At 41.3% G+C, this 19,083-nt stretch overlaps 1 protein-coding gene across 1 annotated transcript; it reads right to left on the reverse strand.

Moving 5' to 3' along the window:
• Positions 1–814: 814 nt before the first annotated feature.
• Positions 815–18,768, reverse strand: pard6a (par-6 family cell polarity regulator alpha). Its single transcript, XM_031738540.2, has 6 exons — positions 18,422–18,768; positions 11,195–11,417; positions 5,529–5,818; positions 5,114–5,239; positions 3,492–3,691; positions 815–3,176 (listed from the first exon to the last, which is right to left on the reverse strand). The coding sequence occupies exons 1-6, from the start codon at positions 18,494–18,496 to the stop codon at positions 2,849–2,851; spliced, it is 1,242 nt and encodes a 413-aa protein (XP_031594400.1). The 5' UTR covers positions 18,497–18,768; the 3' UTR covers positions 815–2,848.
• Positions 18,769–19,083: the final 315 nt, after the last annotated feature.

The raw sequence follows: 19,083 nt of genomic DNA on the forward strand, positions 1-19,083 counted from the left end.
ATGTGACTGAAACTCTTGTGATTAAGAATCCTGGGCACAGGTGAGCAGTATTTACCAGATGGAGGAAAAAAACAGAGTATCTAAACTATCTTGCTGTGTGGCAACTCTGCTGGGTACTCTACATACTGTAGCTGCATTCATTCACAACCCAGTTGTACTTGTCAGTGTTTACTGGTATTATGTTTTGATTCCCTCGGTGCTGAGGCACAATGAATCTGTTCTAAACCTTTGTTGGAAATTGATTTTCCATTTTCCATTCAGTTATTTCAATCTTTGCCTGTTTTACAAATAAGATCATCACAGACTTGCAGTGTGATCACTAAGGATCCTTGCTGCTTGGTGAGTAACTTTGAGCTACAGGTGCTGCTGTCACTCCTGGGCTTTTTTCTCTTCTGCGTGAGTGTCATGACTTACTAGATGTAATCTATTCCTAATCATTAAAAAATACAGAAATGTCAGCGACACATCAGGGTGCACAATTTAAACATAAATTTTCATCACTTGGTCCCAGGTGGAGCGTGGAGTGTCATTCCAGAATCCTCCTCCTCCTGGAAAATCATCCATGGAGCGAATTGCCAGAATCAGCGGGGTCTCCCGTGGAGGCCCTGACATTTCTTCCTCCCCAGAGTCGGCGCTGGACGGCCTCACCACTGAGCACAGCTTATATGGGCTCATATGATAGTTGGTTTTTTTGTTTTCTCCTTTCTTTGTATTATTGTCATTATCCTACAATATAAAGCACTTTGATGCAACTGCTGTTGTGATTTGGCACTGTATAAATAAAACCCATGACAATTACATAAAAATTCTTCCTCTCAAAGTTTTATGTTGGGTCCACAAATTCACCAGTAAAAAAAAAAAAAAAGAACAAGTTTGTCAGGTCAAATGTGTGATATTAACACAACTCTACAGTTCTCATTAATGTGCCAGTAACAAGCAATGTGACAACCGACTGGCCACACATTTTTCAGTAACACATGATTGGGAACAAAAGTTTTAATTTCTTTTGGTTTTAGTTTAAAATAAAAAAAAACAACAACAAACAATTAAACGTGAAACTTTAAATCAGCCAGTTGTGAACATGAAGATGTGAATAATTGCAAGAAATTATTATGAATTTCCCCTTGGTGTTCCTTTTTTTAACCAATTGTTCACCAATAAAATTTATTTGTTAAAATTTGGTGCTTTATAGTACAATTGGGTCACTATTTGATCAGTACAACAACAAGTGCTAAATAATTTGTCTTGTGTGCATACTCAAACTGTCATGGTCCTTTGTCAGTGGTTGTTGTACTTTTACTTTTGATAGTTTTATGTATTATGACTGTTGTGTTTTGGTTTCCCAGGGTTTAGTTGTGTTCCCTCTGTTTGGTATCATCCCTGCCTGTGTATCCCCTTTTGTGTAGTAAGGTCTCTGTGTTTAGTTCGCGTTTCTGAGTCTGTGTCTTTGCGTGTGTGTTTCCTGTTTTACTTTGAAGGTCCGTGTCTGATCTCAGTGTGTTCAGTTTACGTTTCCCCGCCTCGTCAGTTGTGATTTCTCCCAGGTGTGTTTCCCTCTTGTCTCCCATCCCCTGATTACTGCTGTGTGTATTTAAGCCCTGTGTGTTCTCCTGCTTGTTGCTGGTTCGTCTGTGTTATTTGGTATGTTATGGTCTGCGTAATCGCCGTCCGTCATTCTGCGTATTTCCCTGTGACTCCCTGCATCTCTGTTTCTGGTTAGTTTCTGTTAGTTTTTCCCAGTTTAGGTTTTCTTAGTTTCATGCTCACCCTTGCCTTCTCTGTTGTACCTACATTTGATTAATAAACTCACTTGCACCAGAGCTGCCGCATCTACTACTTTTAGCAAATCACATCACAACTCCCATTGTGAGGAAACAGGATTTTATTTTTCTTCAAATGCTGCAGGGATTTGAAGACTTTCAGCTGTGGACAATGGGTACTGTCAGAACCACTCATAAAAACAGACTGACTTACTGATGCTTCTGCTTTAAATCACAGTAAACTTTTATTTAAATGTAATCAATGTAACGTAAGTAGTAATGGGTTAAAATACATGGTACCTTTGTTCATTTACTGCTGTGCTTTTCCTGAAGTATTAAAAGCTTTTGACAAAGATCCAGCAGAGAGAGAAGCGGAGCCAGAACTACCTGTAATTCTGAGATGTCGGCATTCTAAGACCCAGTTACCCAAATGCCGAAACAACTTTCTTCACTTTGCCTCATTTCATGAAGCTTTCATGTGTACCCGCCATGTTTGCCACACTAAGCATTAAGATTACTACACAGACACAAAGTTTCACAGTTAGAGATGCCAAAGTGACGTAGTGCTACTTGCACTGGTTGTTGTGGTGCCGCAAAAATAAAACATGAGAGTCAGCTATAGGTTGGCAGACATTTTTTTAAATACACTGACATCAAAGTGACTTATGGCTTTTACAAGAGGATTTATAGCTATTTAATTTTTTAATTAAATGTTCAATATTAATCTGTTAATACATTATGGTATTTAAACATTTCCATAATATAATATTTTTTAAAAATGATATAATTACTGTTGTTTATAGAACCTGACAAAGCTGAAAACTTCAGCCATACGTTGCATCGTATACAGTGTTCCTATGCCTTCATACAGTAAAAGCCAACAATCCACCAAGGCGGGAAAGAGGTAAAGTGTAAACTAGCAGAAGACTGTGAATGGTCCCTCCGAGGTCCTGTCAGTGCTTCATACGTCAGCTCCCTCCTCTTTTAGAAGTCTGTTATCTAACAGGACCACAGCCCCCTGTATTTGCCGAGGTTTCAGCACTGTTGCGCTAACATTCATAGTCCTCAATGGAACAGTGCTGTCGTGGTTACAGTGCTGTTATGTTGCCATCTTCTCTCATGCTCTCTTCACTGCTACTAGTTGTGTGGGTGGAGTTTCCGTTGTGGCTGGAGATCATCATGGCGCTGTCTCTCAGTGATGCTCCGACATTACTGGGCAATGAGACACTCTGTGGGAGGGGCCTACCCACGGTGTAGCTATGTGGCCCATTGCTAAGTGAGTCTCTGTCCGGCATAGTGGTGCTGTTAGTGACCCGGTGGGAGTCGTAGGGTGTCAGGCAGTCATTCTCCAGAATGAGGTCCCCTTCATCCTCATCATCACCACCATCATCACTGTCACCCTCAGCAATGCTGTTGCTATGGTAACAAAACACATGCCAAATGATTAATAAAAAAGTGAATGCAATATAAACTGCACGTGTCCGTTCCTATTGGCAACTTATGAATAAAGTTGAGGATTCAGCTAGCTTTGATTGCATTTTTCTAAAATTAAAGATTCTCATTATTACTTCAAAACAACAGTTTCAACGAAGTTTTATTTCATTAAACGTTTAAGCACAAACTTCTTTTTCTTTTTCTCCTTTAACAGATGTGATATATGCCAGTGCTGCCACAGTCCACATTCTTTCTGTTAATAAGCAGGCCCAAAAAAAGAGATTATGCATGACAAACCTTGCAGTGATGGGATTGCTCAGAGAGGCGGGGCTTTGTGAGTCATGTGACACGGCAGAGCCTGTAGATCCAACTGAGCCCAGAGAACCCGAGTTACCTACAGAGGTTTTACTGCTACGATGTGTAACATTGTTCCTCTGGTTAGCTGGCTTTACGGTGACAATAAGGTTGTGACTATTTGCCACCATCATGTCTGTGACCTAAAATGACAGATGAGATAGTCAAATAGGGCTTAAATGATAAGATGAAAAAAATGCGGGTCTGTCACATGACCCGCATTTTTTTCCCATGACCCACACATCTTTTTCATATTTGAAGAACATACTTTCGAATATATTTCATTTACTTCCTGGTGCTTTGTTCTTTCTTTTTTACATAACTGACGGCAAAACTGGTGGCAGGGCTGGGACAAAAAATGGTCCCCAGCATTTTGGGTCCATGCATATACAAACATACAAATACAAACATACCTGCATACCTTCATGCAGCTGTTTTTCTTAGATTTACAGTGTACATATTATTTATTAATTATATTATATAACATATAATATTTATTTATGAATATAATATTGCAAATATAATATTGTGCAATTTGCACTCCACTCTTATGCCAGCCTTATTTTATTTGTTAGTTTATTTGTTATTTATTGTAGACTTTACTATTTTTACTCTTTATCATGTTGCTGTAACACAAAAGTTTCTTCTTTGCACTCAACTGCGACATGTGACAATTAAAAGCTAAACTTTAGCTATTAGGAGTGGCCCATGGTGAAATTAGCTATTCGTTTCACCAAACTGTATTCTACAAGGTGCGTGAACATAAGTATGGGAAGGCCCGCTAGCTTTTAGAGACTTGATTGGGCAATACATTGTCAGCAATTAAAATGAACGAATGGGCTGCTGTCAGAGCTTGTACAGCCAGTGCGCAGCGGCACTTCAATTGACCCATTGGCCCAAAAGTGTGTTGGCCTACCCTCATATGGAAAAGAAATAGTAAAAACTTATAAAAGACTTGCATAAGATGTGGCCTACTTCATATAGTGACTCATATAAGGCTTATATGATTTACTCATGAAAGTGGCCACTTTCTCATTACTTTCATATATTGTTTTAGGAAGTATCCAAAACATACAGGTTTCATTTATTTAATTTTTCAAGGGATCTTATATCTCTTTTCACTCTTGTATGCTTTTCATACAAGTTTCACACAAGACAGATACAAACGTTATAAGATTTATATATATCTTTTCCATATGGGCCAGTATGCCAGATTACCAGTCCAGCCCTGATTGATTACCTTTGAAATGCTCTAATGAGTGCATATAGAGTGACTTAACACCCCATTACTTTAATACATACAAACACTGGTCTAATCATTACTACTACTTTTGCTTCCTAAGCTGTATTTGAAGTGATACTGTGTAAGCTTGTATCCACTACGGAGAAAGAAAAAAAAAACGACACACACAATCAAGTGCGACTGTGTTGTAATTTATGGGCAAAGTACATTTACTGTTCATGAAAAAGAAGCACACTTGAATCTTGATCAAGTTAATTCTGAATATTCTTCTGTATATATTGAATTTTCTTTGAGCCTGGAAAGGCTCCAACGCAGCATTTACCTGATCCAAAGATTTTCCTGCTACATCGATGCCATTCACCTCGAGGATCTCGTCATTAACACCCAACAGCCCAGTGCTTTCTGCTAACCCACCACGCACAAGACGAGATATGAACACCCCTGGAACCTTCAGGAGCAAGAAGAAAGATACAAATATGAGACAACAGTTAGATGTATTTTTAGCTATTATAGCGGATATTAATATATTCATAACTTTTATCTTTATGTCTGCATGAAGGTGCTACTTATTGATATTTTCAGAGAAATTTTGAAATGGGGTATCTCACCCGCCCAATCATTTGTTCACAATTGGTACATCATTGGTGAATTACAGGAAAATAATTCATCAGTTTTGTCACCATTAAAGGCAGAATACTGTCTTGTAAGCAGGCTAAAAACAAAGTAACAAACCTTACCTTCTCTACGCCCTGCGGTGTCACCCGCACGCTCACGCCATCACGTATATAGAACCCAAGTGGTTTTTGAGTGCCATGCTTGTGAAGTCGTACTCGTCGATGTGTCTCAGGCAAAATGTCCACGTCGATGATTGAAGAAATCTGTCTGAAGTTCTTTGGCGGTCCAATCATGAGGCCAGATCTGTTCTTTGAGTGGGTGGAGCCTGAGCCAGTGGTGCGCAGGCTCGTTAAGCCCAGCCCCTTTCTACGCCTCTGAAGGGAGTTGGTGCCAAAAATGATAGGTTCATCCTCTTTAAGAAGACACAAAAGAATGGAGACTGTTAATGGCTACTTGCTGATTTGTGATTCTTTTAAAGTGTTAAACTTTACAGCTATGGTGCATTATTTACACCATAATCCGAAAAAATAAAGTCCATCCATCTTCTTCCGCTTATTCGGGCTGGGTCACAGGGGCAGCAGCCTAAACAGAGAAGCCCAGACCTCCCCCTCCCCGGCCACCTCCTCCAGCTTGTCCAGGGGAACACCAGGGTGCTCCGAGGCCAGCCAAGAGATATAACCTCTCCAGCATGTCCTGGGTCTGCCCCGCGGCCTCTTCCCGGTAGGACATGCCCAGAACACCTTACCCAGGAGGCATCTTTGTTAGATGCCCGAACCACCTCAACTACCTCCTTTCAATGTGGAGGAGCAGCTGCTCTACTCTGAGTCCCTCCCAGATGGCTGAACTCCTACCCAATCTCTAAGGGAGGCCAGCCACCCTTCGGAGGAAGCTCATTTCCACAAGTTGAACTTTTCATTCCAAAATTTCTTCATTCAAAAGATCTGAGCTTTCTTGTGTGTACTGTCAGTCTCAGATATGAACACAATATTACTACTAGCTGCAGTTCATTTTTTCCCACAGTTCCATTCTGTCTGTATCCATATTTTGTCAGGAATAAAACCAGCCATTTTAGCTAATTGAACTACAGATACAGATAGCAGTTGTAACACGCAGAATAACTATTAAAATGTCAAAAAAAGTAACCTTTCGAAACCTTTCATGATTTTCACATTTTTCAAAACTTCTACCCAGTTCTATAAAATCTTTGAACTTATACCAGAATGATGGAAAGAGAAAAGCATGGAGAAGAGGGAGAAACAACTCATCATCTGAAGCACATTAGCTGTCAAACAGGGTTAATGGCAATGTATGGCTGCAAGTGTGTGTCTATGTGTATGTGTACACGTGCACGGACACATTAGGTCATTAGGAAGCAGCATTAAGCAGCATTAATGGTTAATGCACAAAAATAATGTTTCCTATCAAGGCATACAGAGCCAGACTAAAGCATGAAGACACAAACATGGTTAATCCTTCTCTAAATGCACAAATAATGCAATCAGATCCCTCTAATTTTGCAAAAGCTATTCTTGGACCACTATAGATCAACCTGTATTGATCATTATTTTGTGTTCTTGTATGTTATATACAAGGACACAAAATATAGTCTTTTTCAGAAATAGTTAAACATGTGCTAAACCTCATACAAAGTTGTTAAATTCCAGTGTGTCCCAGTTAGACCAGCTCCTACAGGAAACACAGTCTTGACACAGTGAGGAATGATCACTGCCCCACCACAGTCTCAAATACCTGTAAATATTTATGGCAGATCTGTGACATGCTAGCTTTACTTTGCACATTTTTTACTGAATCTCATCTTTGTTTATTTTTTGACCCTCCTCATACAGCAAAAACTGGCGAGAATTTGAACCAAAAATTTCAAATTTGGATTCATCCCTCCATCCAACCTGTTGGTACTGATACTGATTTTCAGTCCAGTTCTAGCGTGACTGCTAATGATGGTAACAGTGGGCATAAACGACCTGTGTGACTGTTTTCTGCCAAAATCTTAGCCCAGCCAAGCTTACTTATTAATCAGTAGTCTTGGCATTCTGGCTGCAGGGCCTTCACTCATCTCCACAACTTTTCACATTTTATGGAACACTCTATGACCTCACAATGAAATCACCAAAATACACACTATAGCCAAAATTACAGTGAACCCACGATCTCTAACATGTATGTGGAGTGACACTGACAGACAACATCAAAGTTATAAGATCAGACATGGACCTCCCCCTGTCTGCTGGCTAAAGCTTTAAATATTTGCTGCTGACTACTATCATAAGCTTTGGAGCTCAGAAATGGTATTCAGGACAGCCGTAAAGAGTACGCCTACCATAAATCTGTGTCTGTGTCTTAGTGCCCCATATATCTGTCCCTAATGTACCATGTTTCTGTTATCTGCAGCTGTCATGAGCATTTGTATGTTTCTTTCTAGTGTGACCTCACTCTGTAGTGCCCCACCATCTGGAGCCCAAGGGGGTGCCATATGGCCATATGCAGTGCAGGACAACAACAGGCCTGCGCACAGTGCAGACAAAGAGGGAGCTTCATTCTGTAAGGCCTTTGTTGCTTCACCTCCTATTTAAAAGCAGGCTATTAAGCCTGAAACTGTATATTTTTTTAAAATTGTGATAAAAGCTCCTGTGATCACTGTGATGCTGTTTTACATTTAAAACAATGCATTATACAACTGGTGCATCTATTGTGTTAATGTCAGTGTTATTTGGTTTAAATTGTATTTGTTAAAACACACTTTTTTCAAAGCTGTTGTGTTTTGAACCCATCAATTATGATTACTTAGTCTATTTACCTCTGCTCCATTTCTTAGTGTTTCTCTCAGTGCTACATGACATTTCTGTGCCAAGTGTTACAGACAACATATCCTCATGCCACAAGTTGTACTGTATCAGTAGTTTCCAGTTTGACTCATTTTAGTTTATCAGACGCATAATTGTGAAGGCAGACTTTGTTATTATAAGTCACCTCAGCAACATACTCAGTGTGGATCAGTACAAATGTACATACTGCTCTTCTGTCAGTATTACTAATCTCATAGTCACTTTGATTCTTCACATGGAACTTTACTGATTAAAAATATATAACTGCTTTGTTGTGTCAAAGTCCACTCGATGTAGACCTTGTTGCAGTGTTAATGTGTTAAGATAATCAACAAGTGCAAGTCAACAATTCTCTCTCTCTGTCTCTCACTCACAGACACACACACACACACACACACACACACACACACACACACACACACACACACACACACACACACGCACACACAGAGTAGTGGCATTGCATGGAACTGATATGACTGATGAAGTCACGACATCAGTCATATAAACTGAGTGAGATTATCTTGCTGCAAAAAGTAAAATAAACTCACTCATGGCTAATGGCTTAAAACAGCAGATGGGTTTCTATCCTGTGGTATCCCCCTGTCTATCCCTCACTCACAAACACATAGTCACAAATGCACACATGTGCTAACACACAAAGACGAGCTGTAGTAAAGGTCAAAATGAATGTAGCCAAATAAGAGGAATTGAAGTGGAGAGAGAACCGTGTAGGAAAGGAAATAAATATCTGCTGTTTTCAGTGTAAAATGAACTCTTTGTTGCCTTTATAAAGGGTGTGATGATGTCTTCAGTCATTTAGAAGTCTTTTACATTTCACTGAATAGTTACAAGTAACACTAGTGAGCAACAGAGCTGCTACAAAGACTGCTAATAGAAATGTGAGATCCTTACTGAACTTATTTTATAAAGACCTGGTTAGTTAAAAACAAACTATCGTCACCACTTAATCTTGCTGTTGCTGTTACTTGTATCCTTCAGCTGTGCAAATTTCTCCAGTCATGTGGATGCAGTGAACAAATGGGATTACATTTCAGGAATGAAAGATAAGTGATTGTGGGAATAGATTTTTAACTGCCTTACTCAAGTCCTAATCCTTACTAGTGACGCCACTACTCCTGATGCAATGCATGGGTTTAAGATTTTTCAGTAGGATTTACAGGATTTTATCATTTCTGGACTGCAGAGTAAACAAAGTGAGTACAAGCCTCCTCAATAAGATTTCAACAAACATGCACATGTTTGCTCTCTCTGTGTTTCCAGGGTCTTGTTTTCCTGAGCTCTCTTCCTTTGTTGTTCCCCAGACCATAGAGCTGATCTGATTTGCTGGCAGCTGTCTGTGACTCTGATCTCTAGCAGCCTGCTAAGCAGCACATTAATGTAATAACATCCTGAGTTATGACATAGCATGAAAAGGTGTACTGGGAGACAACAATGGTACAGTGTATTAGAAAACACTCACATAATCCATAATGATAGATGGATAAACATCACCAATGTCAGCAGGTGTAATAAGTCTTTCTGCTTCATGTGTAGTATCTCAGGGGTAAACAATAAAGCTCACTAACATTAGAGTGTACCTGTAACATTACAGGATACATTTTTATCTTTCTTGAATTATTCACTATTGGTCACCTCAGGTATGTCTTGGGCACAAAGTATGTGCTACCAGAGGTGTGTGCTACGAAGCCAGTTTAACTGGTTAGTGACGTCACAGTTGTCAGTGTCACAAGGGTGGTTCTCTTTTTAAACTTGGATACATTACTGTGGGTTATGTTCAGAGCCTTGGTTTAACAGTGGATGGAAGTGCCACATTTTCACTAATTCTTGATTTGTATGTTTTAAGAAGAGATTTAAAATAGGAAGAAGCTGCCATTCTCAGTGGGAATACTGAGCTTGCTGACCTCTGCCGATTCAATGAAGTAAAATCCAGACACATAAGGGTAACAAATGAGTCCTCAGTGTACTTTTGAGCAATTAAATGATTTCAAAATTAACATGAAATTTTACAAGCAGTCAGATTAAATGCCAGCACTGGAATAAATTGTTTAGAACCACCTGGAGTCAGTGAAGTGAGCTCGGGAAAAGCACAGGAAAAATGCATGCATGACCTAAATTAGTAGCGGACAAGAATGATCAAATTCTGTAAATTCTTTAAAACTGGTAAGCAGTGATTGATTCAAAATAAGAGCAATGGTATTGTTCATGTACAGCCAGGGTGTGCTGGGAATGCCTGGCAGAGGCCCCCGGTCCACGAGATCTTAAACTCCCACTTCAGGCGGAGCTTCAACAGCATTCCAAGGGAGGCTAAGGACATTGAGTCCAAATGGACCATGTGCAGCACCTCCATTCCTGCACATGAGGCTACAGGTTAGTGCACTGAGCTGCAGCTGCAAGGTGGTCAGTGCCTGTCATGGTGGTAACCTCCGAACTTGATAGTGGATAACCAAGGTGAAGGGAGCCAACACGCTAAAGAAGGAGTCCTGTTGGGGTTGGTTAGCCTACAGGACTTCAGAGGCAGCTGATGGGTACCGGCAGGCCTGGAAACACCTCGGTGTTCTCCATTAAAAGCTGGAGGAGGTGGCTAAGGAGAAGGAGGTCTGGGGTTATCTGCTTAGGCTGCTGGACCCCACAACGTGGCCCCAGATAAGCGGAAGAAAATGGATAGACAGATGGATGTGATTGCCCACTAGTAAATTAATCAATGATGTCATTCTCTTGAAGGGACGAAAACATTTTAAAAAGACATGAAATATACTTTGGAAGCCATTAAAATAACTGTAGGATCAGTGTGTATAAAGACATATAACATGTTTAAGAGATCTGTCATTTAGATCACTTTGCAAATGTTATTTCCAGAACAAGAAGTAATTTGTCAAGCCTAATGAACTAAAAATGTATTTTTCCCTCATTTTTTCTCTTACCTCTCTTGGTTATAATGATGCGGAGCAGCGGATTGGCTGATGCAATGGCTTTGTGGTAATTTTCATCATTGTTGATTGGAAGGAGGTCCCCGTGGACATCTGCATATCCTAGCAGCACATCAACACCAGGGATGTGATGGATCGTTTGGAGGAGGCGGTAGAACTCTTTGAAGCCCCCTGGACCATTTCTCTTCAAAGCAAAACGACGATATTCTGCATCAAACTGTAGAAGGCAACAAACACACATCAAATGATGTTTAACAGTGAGGCTCAATCTGTGTTTACAATTTTAGCTAAATGTAATACTAAGCATTTTAAGTGTGGCTAATTGCTACAGCCACGAACTAGGAAAGGATAACAAAACCTGTTGACCCTATTAAACATACTTTGGGAGTTCATTCTTGAAGACTGTAGCCCTTAAGAATTTGATACGATGTCACCTCTAAGCATAGAAAAAGTGTGATGTCGCTAAAACTTATCTAGAAAAGTTTTAGACCCTTCCCTCACAGCCAACCCGTGGGGCATACACACTGACAACATTCAACATCTGCTGTTTCATTTCCAGCTTCAGATTCGTGATTCTGTCTGACACTCTTCACCTTCCGATCACTGTTCGCAAACTCTTCCTTCAACATGACCCCCACTCTATTCTCTTCCTATCTGTACTATGAGAGAACAGCTTGCATCCACCTCCGATGCCCCTGGCCTGGGTTCCTTTCACCTGGTCTCCTGCATGCACACTATATCTAACTTCCTTCTCACCATCATATCAGCATCTCTCTCACTTTACCTGTAATAGTCCCTACACTTAGAAGTTCAACAGTGTATTTTTACGTTTTTCCGACATAGTGTTTTACTTTTTTCCATGACGCGCTTACCATCAGGGTCATGCTTCACATGAAAACCAAGATAGTTCCAAGAGTCCCTGCGTTCACCTCCACAACCCTGCCTTTCTTCCTCTGGCACTGCCTCCTATCCTCTTTCTTTGTTTCCAGCCAGCAGAAGCACAGTTTCCACCAGCACCCTCATGGCCAACAGCACTGGAGGCTGTGGGTTCAACTGATCTGATATGGAAATCTCATTCTTGATCATCCGCATGTGTTATTTACCAAAGATATTATACCGGATGCCCTTCATGACACAACCCCCCTTCATTTATCTGGACCTGTTTACCGACATTTCCTGTAGCTTCTCTCTCAGTAGACGCGACTGCATTGCATTAACTGTGAAATCAAAAAGGGGATCCTCTTAATGCATTCCTAATTATCGATTCAATTCCATTTTATTTATATAGCACCAAATCACACAACAATCACCTCAAAGTGCTTTATATTAGTATAGTATATAAGTAAATTAATCCACATAGATAAGGCTAACGTGAACACCGACAGTAAAATTTGATGATTTTGTTTCATTTCAGTGCTAAAATCCAAGCCTCTCGTAAAGGCCATCCTCAGTACCCAACTTTGGTACAGTGCCCATTTCATGAATGGAAACACAAACAAAGAAAAATCACAGGGAACTGTAGGGACAGTACTGGTACAGGGGTTTAAACATTTTTCAAATATTATGGAATATTTTTTATTTTTATGTACTGTAGTAACAAATCTGAAAAATGATGTCATTCTACCAGTCTTCTTGTATCATGACGTCTCCAACTTGCATGATGTACTGATAAGGCACATACTTTTGTGTGCTGTTTGGGGCTAGTGATGTCTGGGGAAAGCAGAAATGTTTAAAAATTGTTTAATTAAAACTGAGGTATGACCTAAAACTCAAACTGTGGAGTTTAAGTTTTGTCCCAACTGTACATTATAACAGAAACTTTCAAACAGTAATTACACAATGAGATCGACACTGACTTTGTTTTTTCTCCCAACATTATGCTTCTTCCGGTGGATATTAACACAAATACTGTGTCTCCCTTTAGCTCTCTAATTAACAGCAGAGAGTATTAGACCTCTCACTGGCATGTTTGCCTTGAAAGCTATACTGGGTGTAGTCAGTGTGAAGAATGTGTGCTTTATTAGAGCATTCATCGGTATCTTGCACTCTAGGGTGGCATGCTACTTTACCAGTACTGTCATATGATATATGGACATGTTGACGCTGCTGCATTCAGGGCCGTAACCAGGTTTTAGGGATTAGTGGGGTACAGAAGAGTCATACTGGTGCTCTTTGTTTAAGTAAACAATAAGGTTATTTTTAAAGTGCTTTTCACATATGTGTTGACATAAAGTGCTCACATTTTTTATGAATAATAACAATACGACTGAATGGAAAATGGAAGCACAGTTAACAGGAATATAAAGCCAAGTTCAAACACAGAATGAAAGAAAACATTATAAAGAAGGTTATTAAACAATAAGAGTGAGTCCACAGAGTTGGATAAATGAAGTCAAAGTGGGACTTTTCCAAAATCTCATTGCCACCGGCTGAAAGGCTCCATCCCCACCCCAATCTCACACGAGTAACACATTCTGAGATAAAAGATTGAACAGCAGTGACTTTAGTCTGCCGCATTTCCATTTAGTGCTCTGTACATAAGTAGCTGGTGTAGAGTATAAAGCAGGAGGAATATGAGCTGACTTAGGAGAAAACATTATTATTCTGGTGGCAGCATTTTGTATTGCTTGAAGATGAGAAGGAGATGATTTCCTGGATGGGATTGAGCAGGAAAAAAGAGCTGGGATCCAAGGAAGGCTGTGCTCGGTGACAATGCCATCTGACCACTTGTTCCCTTACATGCCCCACTGACTGGAACTTCTCATCTATAGACTGATTCTCCGGGTCGTACTACCTCCTTGTCAGTTGGTCTCTGATCCTGTGGTCCTCACCATTCACTGACAACTTAGAGTTGACCTGCAGTTTCTGCGCTGGCTGCTGCTGTTGCTAATCGTGCAACTTTACAGATGGCACTCTGTCATTCTGGAGCCGATAAAAATAATTTGCATTGAATGATTTTGTTGGTTTCAAGAAGTTTGACAATTTATTTTGAACTGAATCCTGGTAGTGAAGAACAGAATACAGAACCCTCACTGGGGTCTTTTCAGATGGGTACTGGGACCCTGGCAGAAGAGGAGGAGAACTAATACTAGTGTTTGGAGTGTTTCACCAGGTAGCATCGCAGTGGATGCAGGACAATTTTATATCTTTGAACTTCAGCTTGTTAGGGTTGGAGGTAAAAACTAATCTACCAGCCACCTGGTTCTATCAACCCTGGTCAAAGAAAGCAGAGCTGTCTATTTTACAAAGCTGGCTTTTAACAGTCAGCACAATCCCACATTATTATTTGATACCATTACCATCATCATATCACCTGCTTAACCTGCTCTTTCTGTTTTTTCTGATGAAATAGCAAAACTTTTCTTCAGTTTTTTTTCTTACAGAGGTGCAAATGAACAATACAATATGTTATGCACTGGCTCTCCATCCATTCTGTCCCAGGCTCAGCATACAAATCTCTGTAATTTATACACCTGTGGCCATGAAAGTGATTGGAACACCTGAATTTACTGATGTGGATGGGTGAATACTTTTGGCAACATAATGTATTTATATCTGTTCCTTTTTATTGGCAACTTTGTACAAATGAGGAATTTGTTGCGGTGTCATTGTGTAAAACTGTTCTTATGCCATCATGCCTGCTCTAAAGGACCACAGCCTTCTGCCAAAGGGCAGTGTCACAAACAGTTTGAGACAGGCAAGCAAGATCCTTGCCCACCCCCCACTTCATAGTGTCCTGGAGGTGTCCTAGAGCTCCTGGAGGTCTACAAGTCTTGTAGGAAGGCAGATTTCTGCCAACCACCTTCTCAGTGGAGGGAATGACATGCTGCAGTCTGCATTTGTCCTTGGCAGAGGCAGCAGCATGGTGATGGAGGAGGTGAGAATAGATTCAATGATGGAGAAAAACTGCACCATCATTGACGTTGGCAGGTTGTATTTTTTTAAGCTGGTGCAAGAAGTATATTCTCTGTTGTGCCTTCTTGATGAGGGAGCTGATGTTTGGGAGGGGTGTCTGGTTTCCACTGTCATCTCCTACTGTTTTCACAACATTTAAGGTCCAGGTTGTTGTCACTGCACAAAGTCACCAGTCAATCTCGCTCATATGGATGGACTCATCTCCACATGAGATGAGCCCAACAGGGTGGTGTCATCTGCAAACTTCAGGAGTTTACAGACTAGTGTCTGGAGGTGCAGCTGTTGGTGTACAAGAAGAAGATTAGAGAAGAAAAGACAGAGCCCTGAGGAGAACCAGTGCTGATGCAATGAAAGTCCGAGACATGCCTGCCCAGTCTCACATGCTGTCTCCTGTCAGACAGGAAGTCAATGCAGACACATTCAGCCGGGAGAGCTTTTCCTGCAGCAGACTAGGGATGAATATATTAAAAGCACAACCAAAGTCCACAAAAAGTAGCCTAGCAAAAAATCCTGCAGAGTCCAGATGCAGTGCCATGTTAACAGCATCACCTACTGACCTGTTGGCTCTGTTGTCGAACTGCAGGGGGTCCAGAAGGGGTACAGTGATAGATTTTAGATGTGATAGTACCAGACGGTTAAACTCTTCATGACTACGGTCAGAGCAACAGGTCTGTAGTCATTTGGCTTGTGATCCCTTTTTTTAAAAAACAAAATTGGAACAGGAATGATAAGCCCTGTGGAAGCAGGCTGGCACATGACATGTCTCTGATCAGCACAGGGCTTCAGGGTGGATGGAGACACTGAGCCTGGTCCTGCTGCTTTCTGGGTGTTCTGTTTCGAGTTTGTTTACATCTCTTTCAAGTAGGGAGAGAGGTTTCTAGGGAGATGGAGAAATTACTGAAGGGATGAGCAGTTGAGTCCAGATGAGGGGAGCAGTGTTGCTGAATAACAGTCACATCATTACACCAGCCACTGTAAGTACAAAAACAGATACCTCCACCTTTTGTCTTGCCGGAGAACTCCATGTGGCAATCCGCTCTAAAGAGTTGGAGTTCTACCAACTGCACCACAGAGTCCAGTATAGATTCACTCAGTCAAGTTTCCATAAAACACAAAACAGCCAGTTTAGAGTGGTCTCTGTTTTTCCCCATCAATAGCTGGAGTTCATCTATTTTACTCCCCAATGAGCTTATGTTGGAGAGGAATATTCCCTGTAGTGGAGTACGGAGGCAGTGGAGATGCAGGAGCATACCGGCTTGCTTTCCTCTCCTACAGCATCTCACTTTATGAACTGAATGGCCACATCAGGCAATGAATGATGGAAATAAGTCCTCAGCAGTTGTAGCCCTGATGTTTATTAGCTCATCTCTGGTGTAAGGAGTTGTGGCTGTACGGCAACGCACAGAGTAAAGCTGAAAGACTGCAAAATATTCACGAAACTGTTCCCACTAAAAATGTAAACAACAAACCGGTTGAGCTAAAAACACAGCAGGCAATGCAGCAAGGCTATGAAGGCATCTGAGCAGGAAATATCGTCAGCTGGTGATGTTGACCCGAAAGTAAACAAATGACTCAGCCATCATCACTGGACCACCAGCTAGTTGTACTCCATACAACCAAATGACAAATCACAACCGTCGTCTTGCGACGACAGTTGTTGTGAGTTGGTGCTATATAAATATAACTGAACTGAATTTAATGATAGGAAGAGCAGAGATTGGACAGTGAGTAAGATACTGATCCATCCTCCAGAGGGTAAGTTGTGACTGATAGACAAAAGCATTGGGTGAATGTGTGTGTGTGACTGCGTGAATGAGACAAGTAGTAGAAAATGTTGTAAATGATGAAACTGAGTAGAAAAGTGTTGTGTAAGAACCAAACCATGTACTAGGTAATAGGTGATAACACTGTTCCGCGTTACTGAACTGTTACTGAACTATTAAGTTACTTCAGTTACTGCTAAAGCATTAAGCAGTGTGCTTACACTCGACTCACTCTGTGTCACTGTATATAATCCTGTGTCACTCTTACTGCACTATAATGCTGCTGCTGGCACATTGTTTCAGTAGATTCATACTTTGAATCAAGTTGTGTGTCATCACTGACAGTAGCATACTGAAATAAAAGGAAAATGTCCCTCATTTTTTTGCACTAATCAGTGCTGCTGTCTGCAACTCTCTGATAAAAAGTTCACTTAGAACATCATCAGATTCATATTATTGGATTTCCTTAAAAAAATCTGATAGAATTTTGAGGCTATGTTGCCCATTCTAATGTCAGTTCCTTTAGATAATCATGGGAAACATAGCTTGCTTATAAAAGATGAATGTTGCCACTGTGACATGACCCACTGGTTAGTAAATCCCATTGTAAAGCTAAACATTTTCCCTAGCACTATCAGTTTGCAAGCGGATGTCATGATGTCACAAACCTGACTGTGAAGCAGAGGAAATCACAGAATTCTCTAACAGGAGCTTTATTTACTAAACTGCCCTTCATGTTGTTTGACTTTAAGCACATATGCATCTATAGCGTGTTTGTAGACGTCACAGGACACAGATTCCTACAGAACCACAGGTGTTTCTGACACACCCCCTCCTACCTATTCAAAACTGTGTGGGTTTGAGCGTCTTCTGCACTGACTCAGTCTTCAGTCTACATATTTCTATACTGGTCCACATTCTTCATGTGAAGCCAGTCTACAGTCTGTGCGAGGGAGCTGAAGGGCCTGTGGAAGATTTCCTTCTTTAAACTATTTTCAGGCTCTTCAAACATTAGCAATAAAGAGTACATGAAAAATGCTGCCAATATTTGAGTTTACGGACACAGCTTCACCTAAAAAATATTTTGGTTTTCATCTTCATGAAAGCACTTACTATCACAGAATAATCACACTGTAATATTATGTGTTCGGTATGCTTATTTCTCAGCTATTACAAAAGATAAAGCTCACAAACAACTAAAATGTAAACACCAAAGAATAAGCCAACAACAGCTTGGCACCACACACACACACACACACACACACACACACAGATCGAGTTAAACACAGGACTGGGATTATCGAGGCTGAGCAGGCTGACATGATGGTGGTGGTGTTGGTGGGGGGGCTGCGGGCGGCAGCAGCCAGGCCGCTGTCAGCTGAACCCGCTCGGATTTCGTTTCTTCTAAATATCGCGTGAATTTGCAGCGGCCAGATATTTGTGTTCCTTACATCACGATCTGGATGAGAAGAGCGGAGGGCTGGGGTCCTGATAACGCACACCCTGCGTCGCTAACAGCATCAGTCAGCAGCCCATCACTTACTTTGCTCTTGACCTCCACCAGGTTGTCCGACAGTCTGAACGAAGTCCGCTGCTGCTGCTGCTGTTGCCTGGACATTGTGCTCCTCGGTCGGCTGCTTGTCTGAGGCACTGCGGGTAAAAATATCCGCTGGAGGTCTGACAGCCTGGCAGCTCCCTCCTCTGCTCTCGAGCGTAAAGCTGCTGAGGGGCTGCAGCGGTAATGGTGTGGTCCTCGTACAGGCTCCTGGCTGCCGTGCTGCTGCGGGCCCTCCTGTCGTTCCTCCCGACGCACAGAAACAAATCCGGCTCCTCACAGGTGCAGTCCGGTAAATCCAGTATGAGATCTGAGGTACCAGCGAAACCCGCCCTTCTGCTCCCCACCCCTCCTCCTGATGAACACAGGGGGCGGGACGTGATACTGGAAGAAGAAAACACAACATGACCTGTCTATTACTCTCTCTCTCTGTGTGTGTGTGTGTGTGTGTGTGTGTGTGTGTGCTGCTCCATACTCCAGTGGACAGATTCATATTACTCCTCCTTTGCTTTTGCTGGCACAAGGACAGAAATGATAATACTCTGTTCTAATGTCAAATCACTTTTACTTATATCATACCGACAGCCTGGCGAATATAAAATGTTATATTTCAGAGAAAAACTCAACTAGTGCAAACAACGCACATTCTA

Source organism: Oreochromis aureus, linkage group 7, assembly GCF_013358895.1.
Source record: "Oreochromis aureus strain Israel breed Guangdong linkage group 7, ZZ_aureus, whole genome shotgun sequence".
Taxonomy (NCBI): domain Eukaryota; kingdom Metazoa; phylum Chordata; class Actinopteri; order Cichliformes; family Cichlidae; genus Oreochromis; species Oreochromis aureus.

What these genes read in the sequence shown, in the direction of transcription:
- pard6a (XM_031738540.2), bottom strand. Translation starts at nt 18,496, where the DNA reads ATGTCCAGGCAACAGCAGCAGCAGCAGCGGACTTCGTTCAGACTGTCG. An exon ending in TGGTGGAGGTCAAGAGCAAA is followed by an intron (nt 11,418 to 18,421) that starts GTAAGTGATGGG and finishes TGCCTTCTACAG; the next exon opens with TTTGATGCAGAATATCGTCG. An exon ending in AGCAATCCCATCACTGCAAG is followed by an intron (nt 3,177 to 3,491) that starts GTTTGTCATGCA and finishes TTGTTACCATAG; the next exon opens with CAACAGCATTGCTGAGGGTG.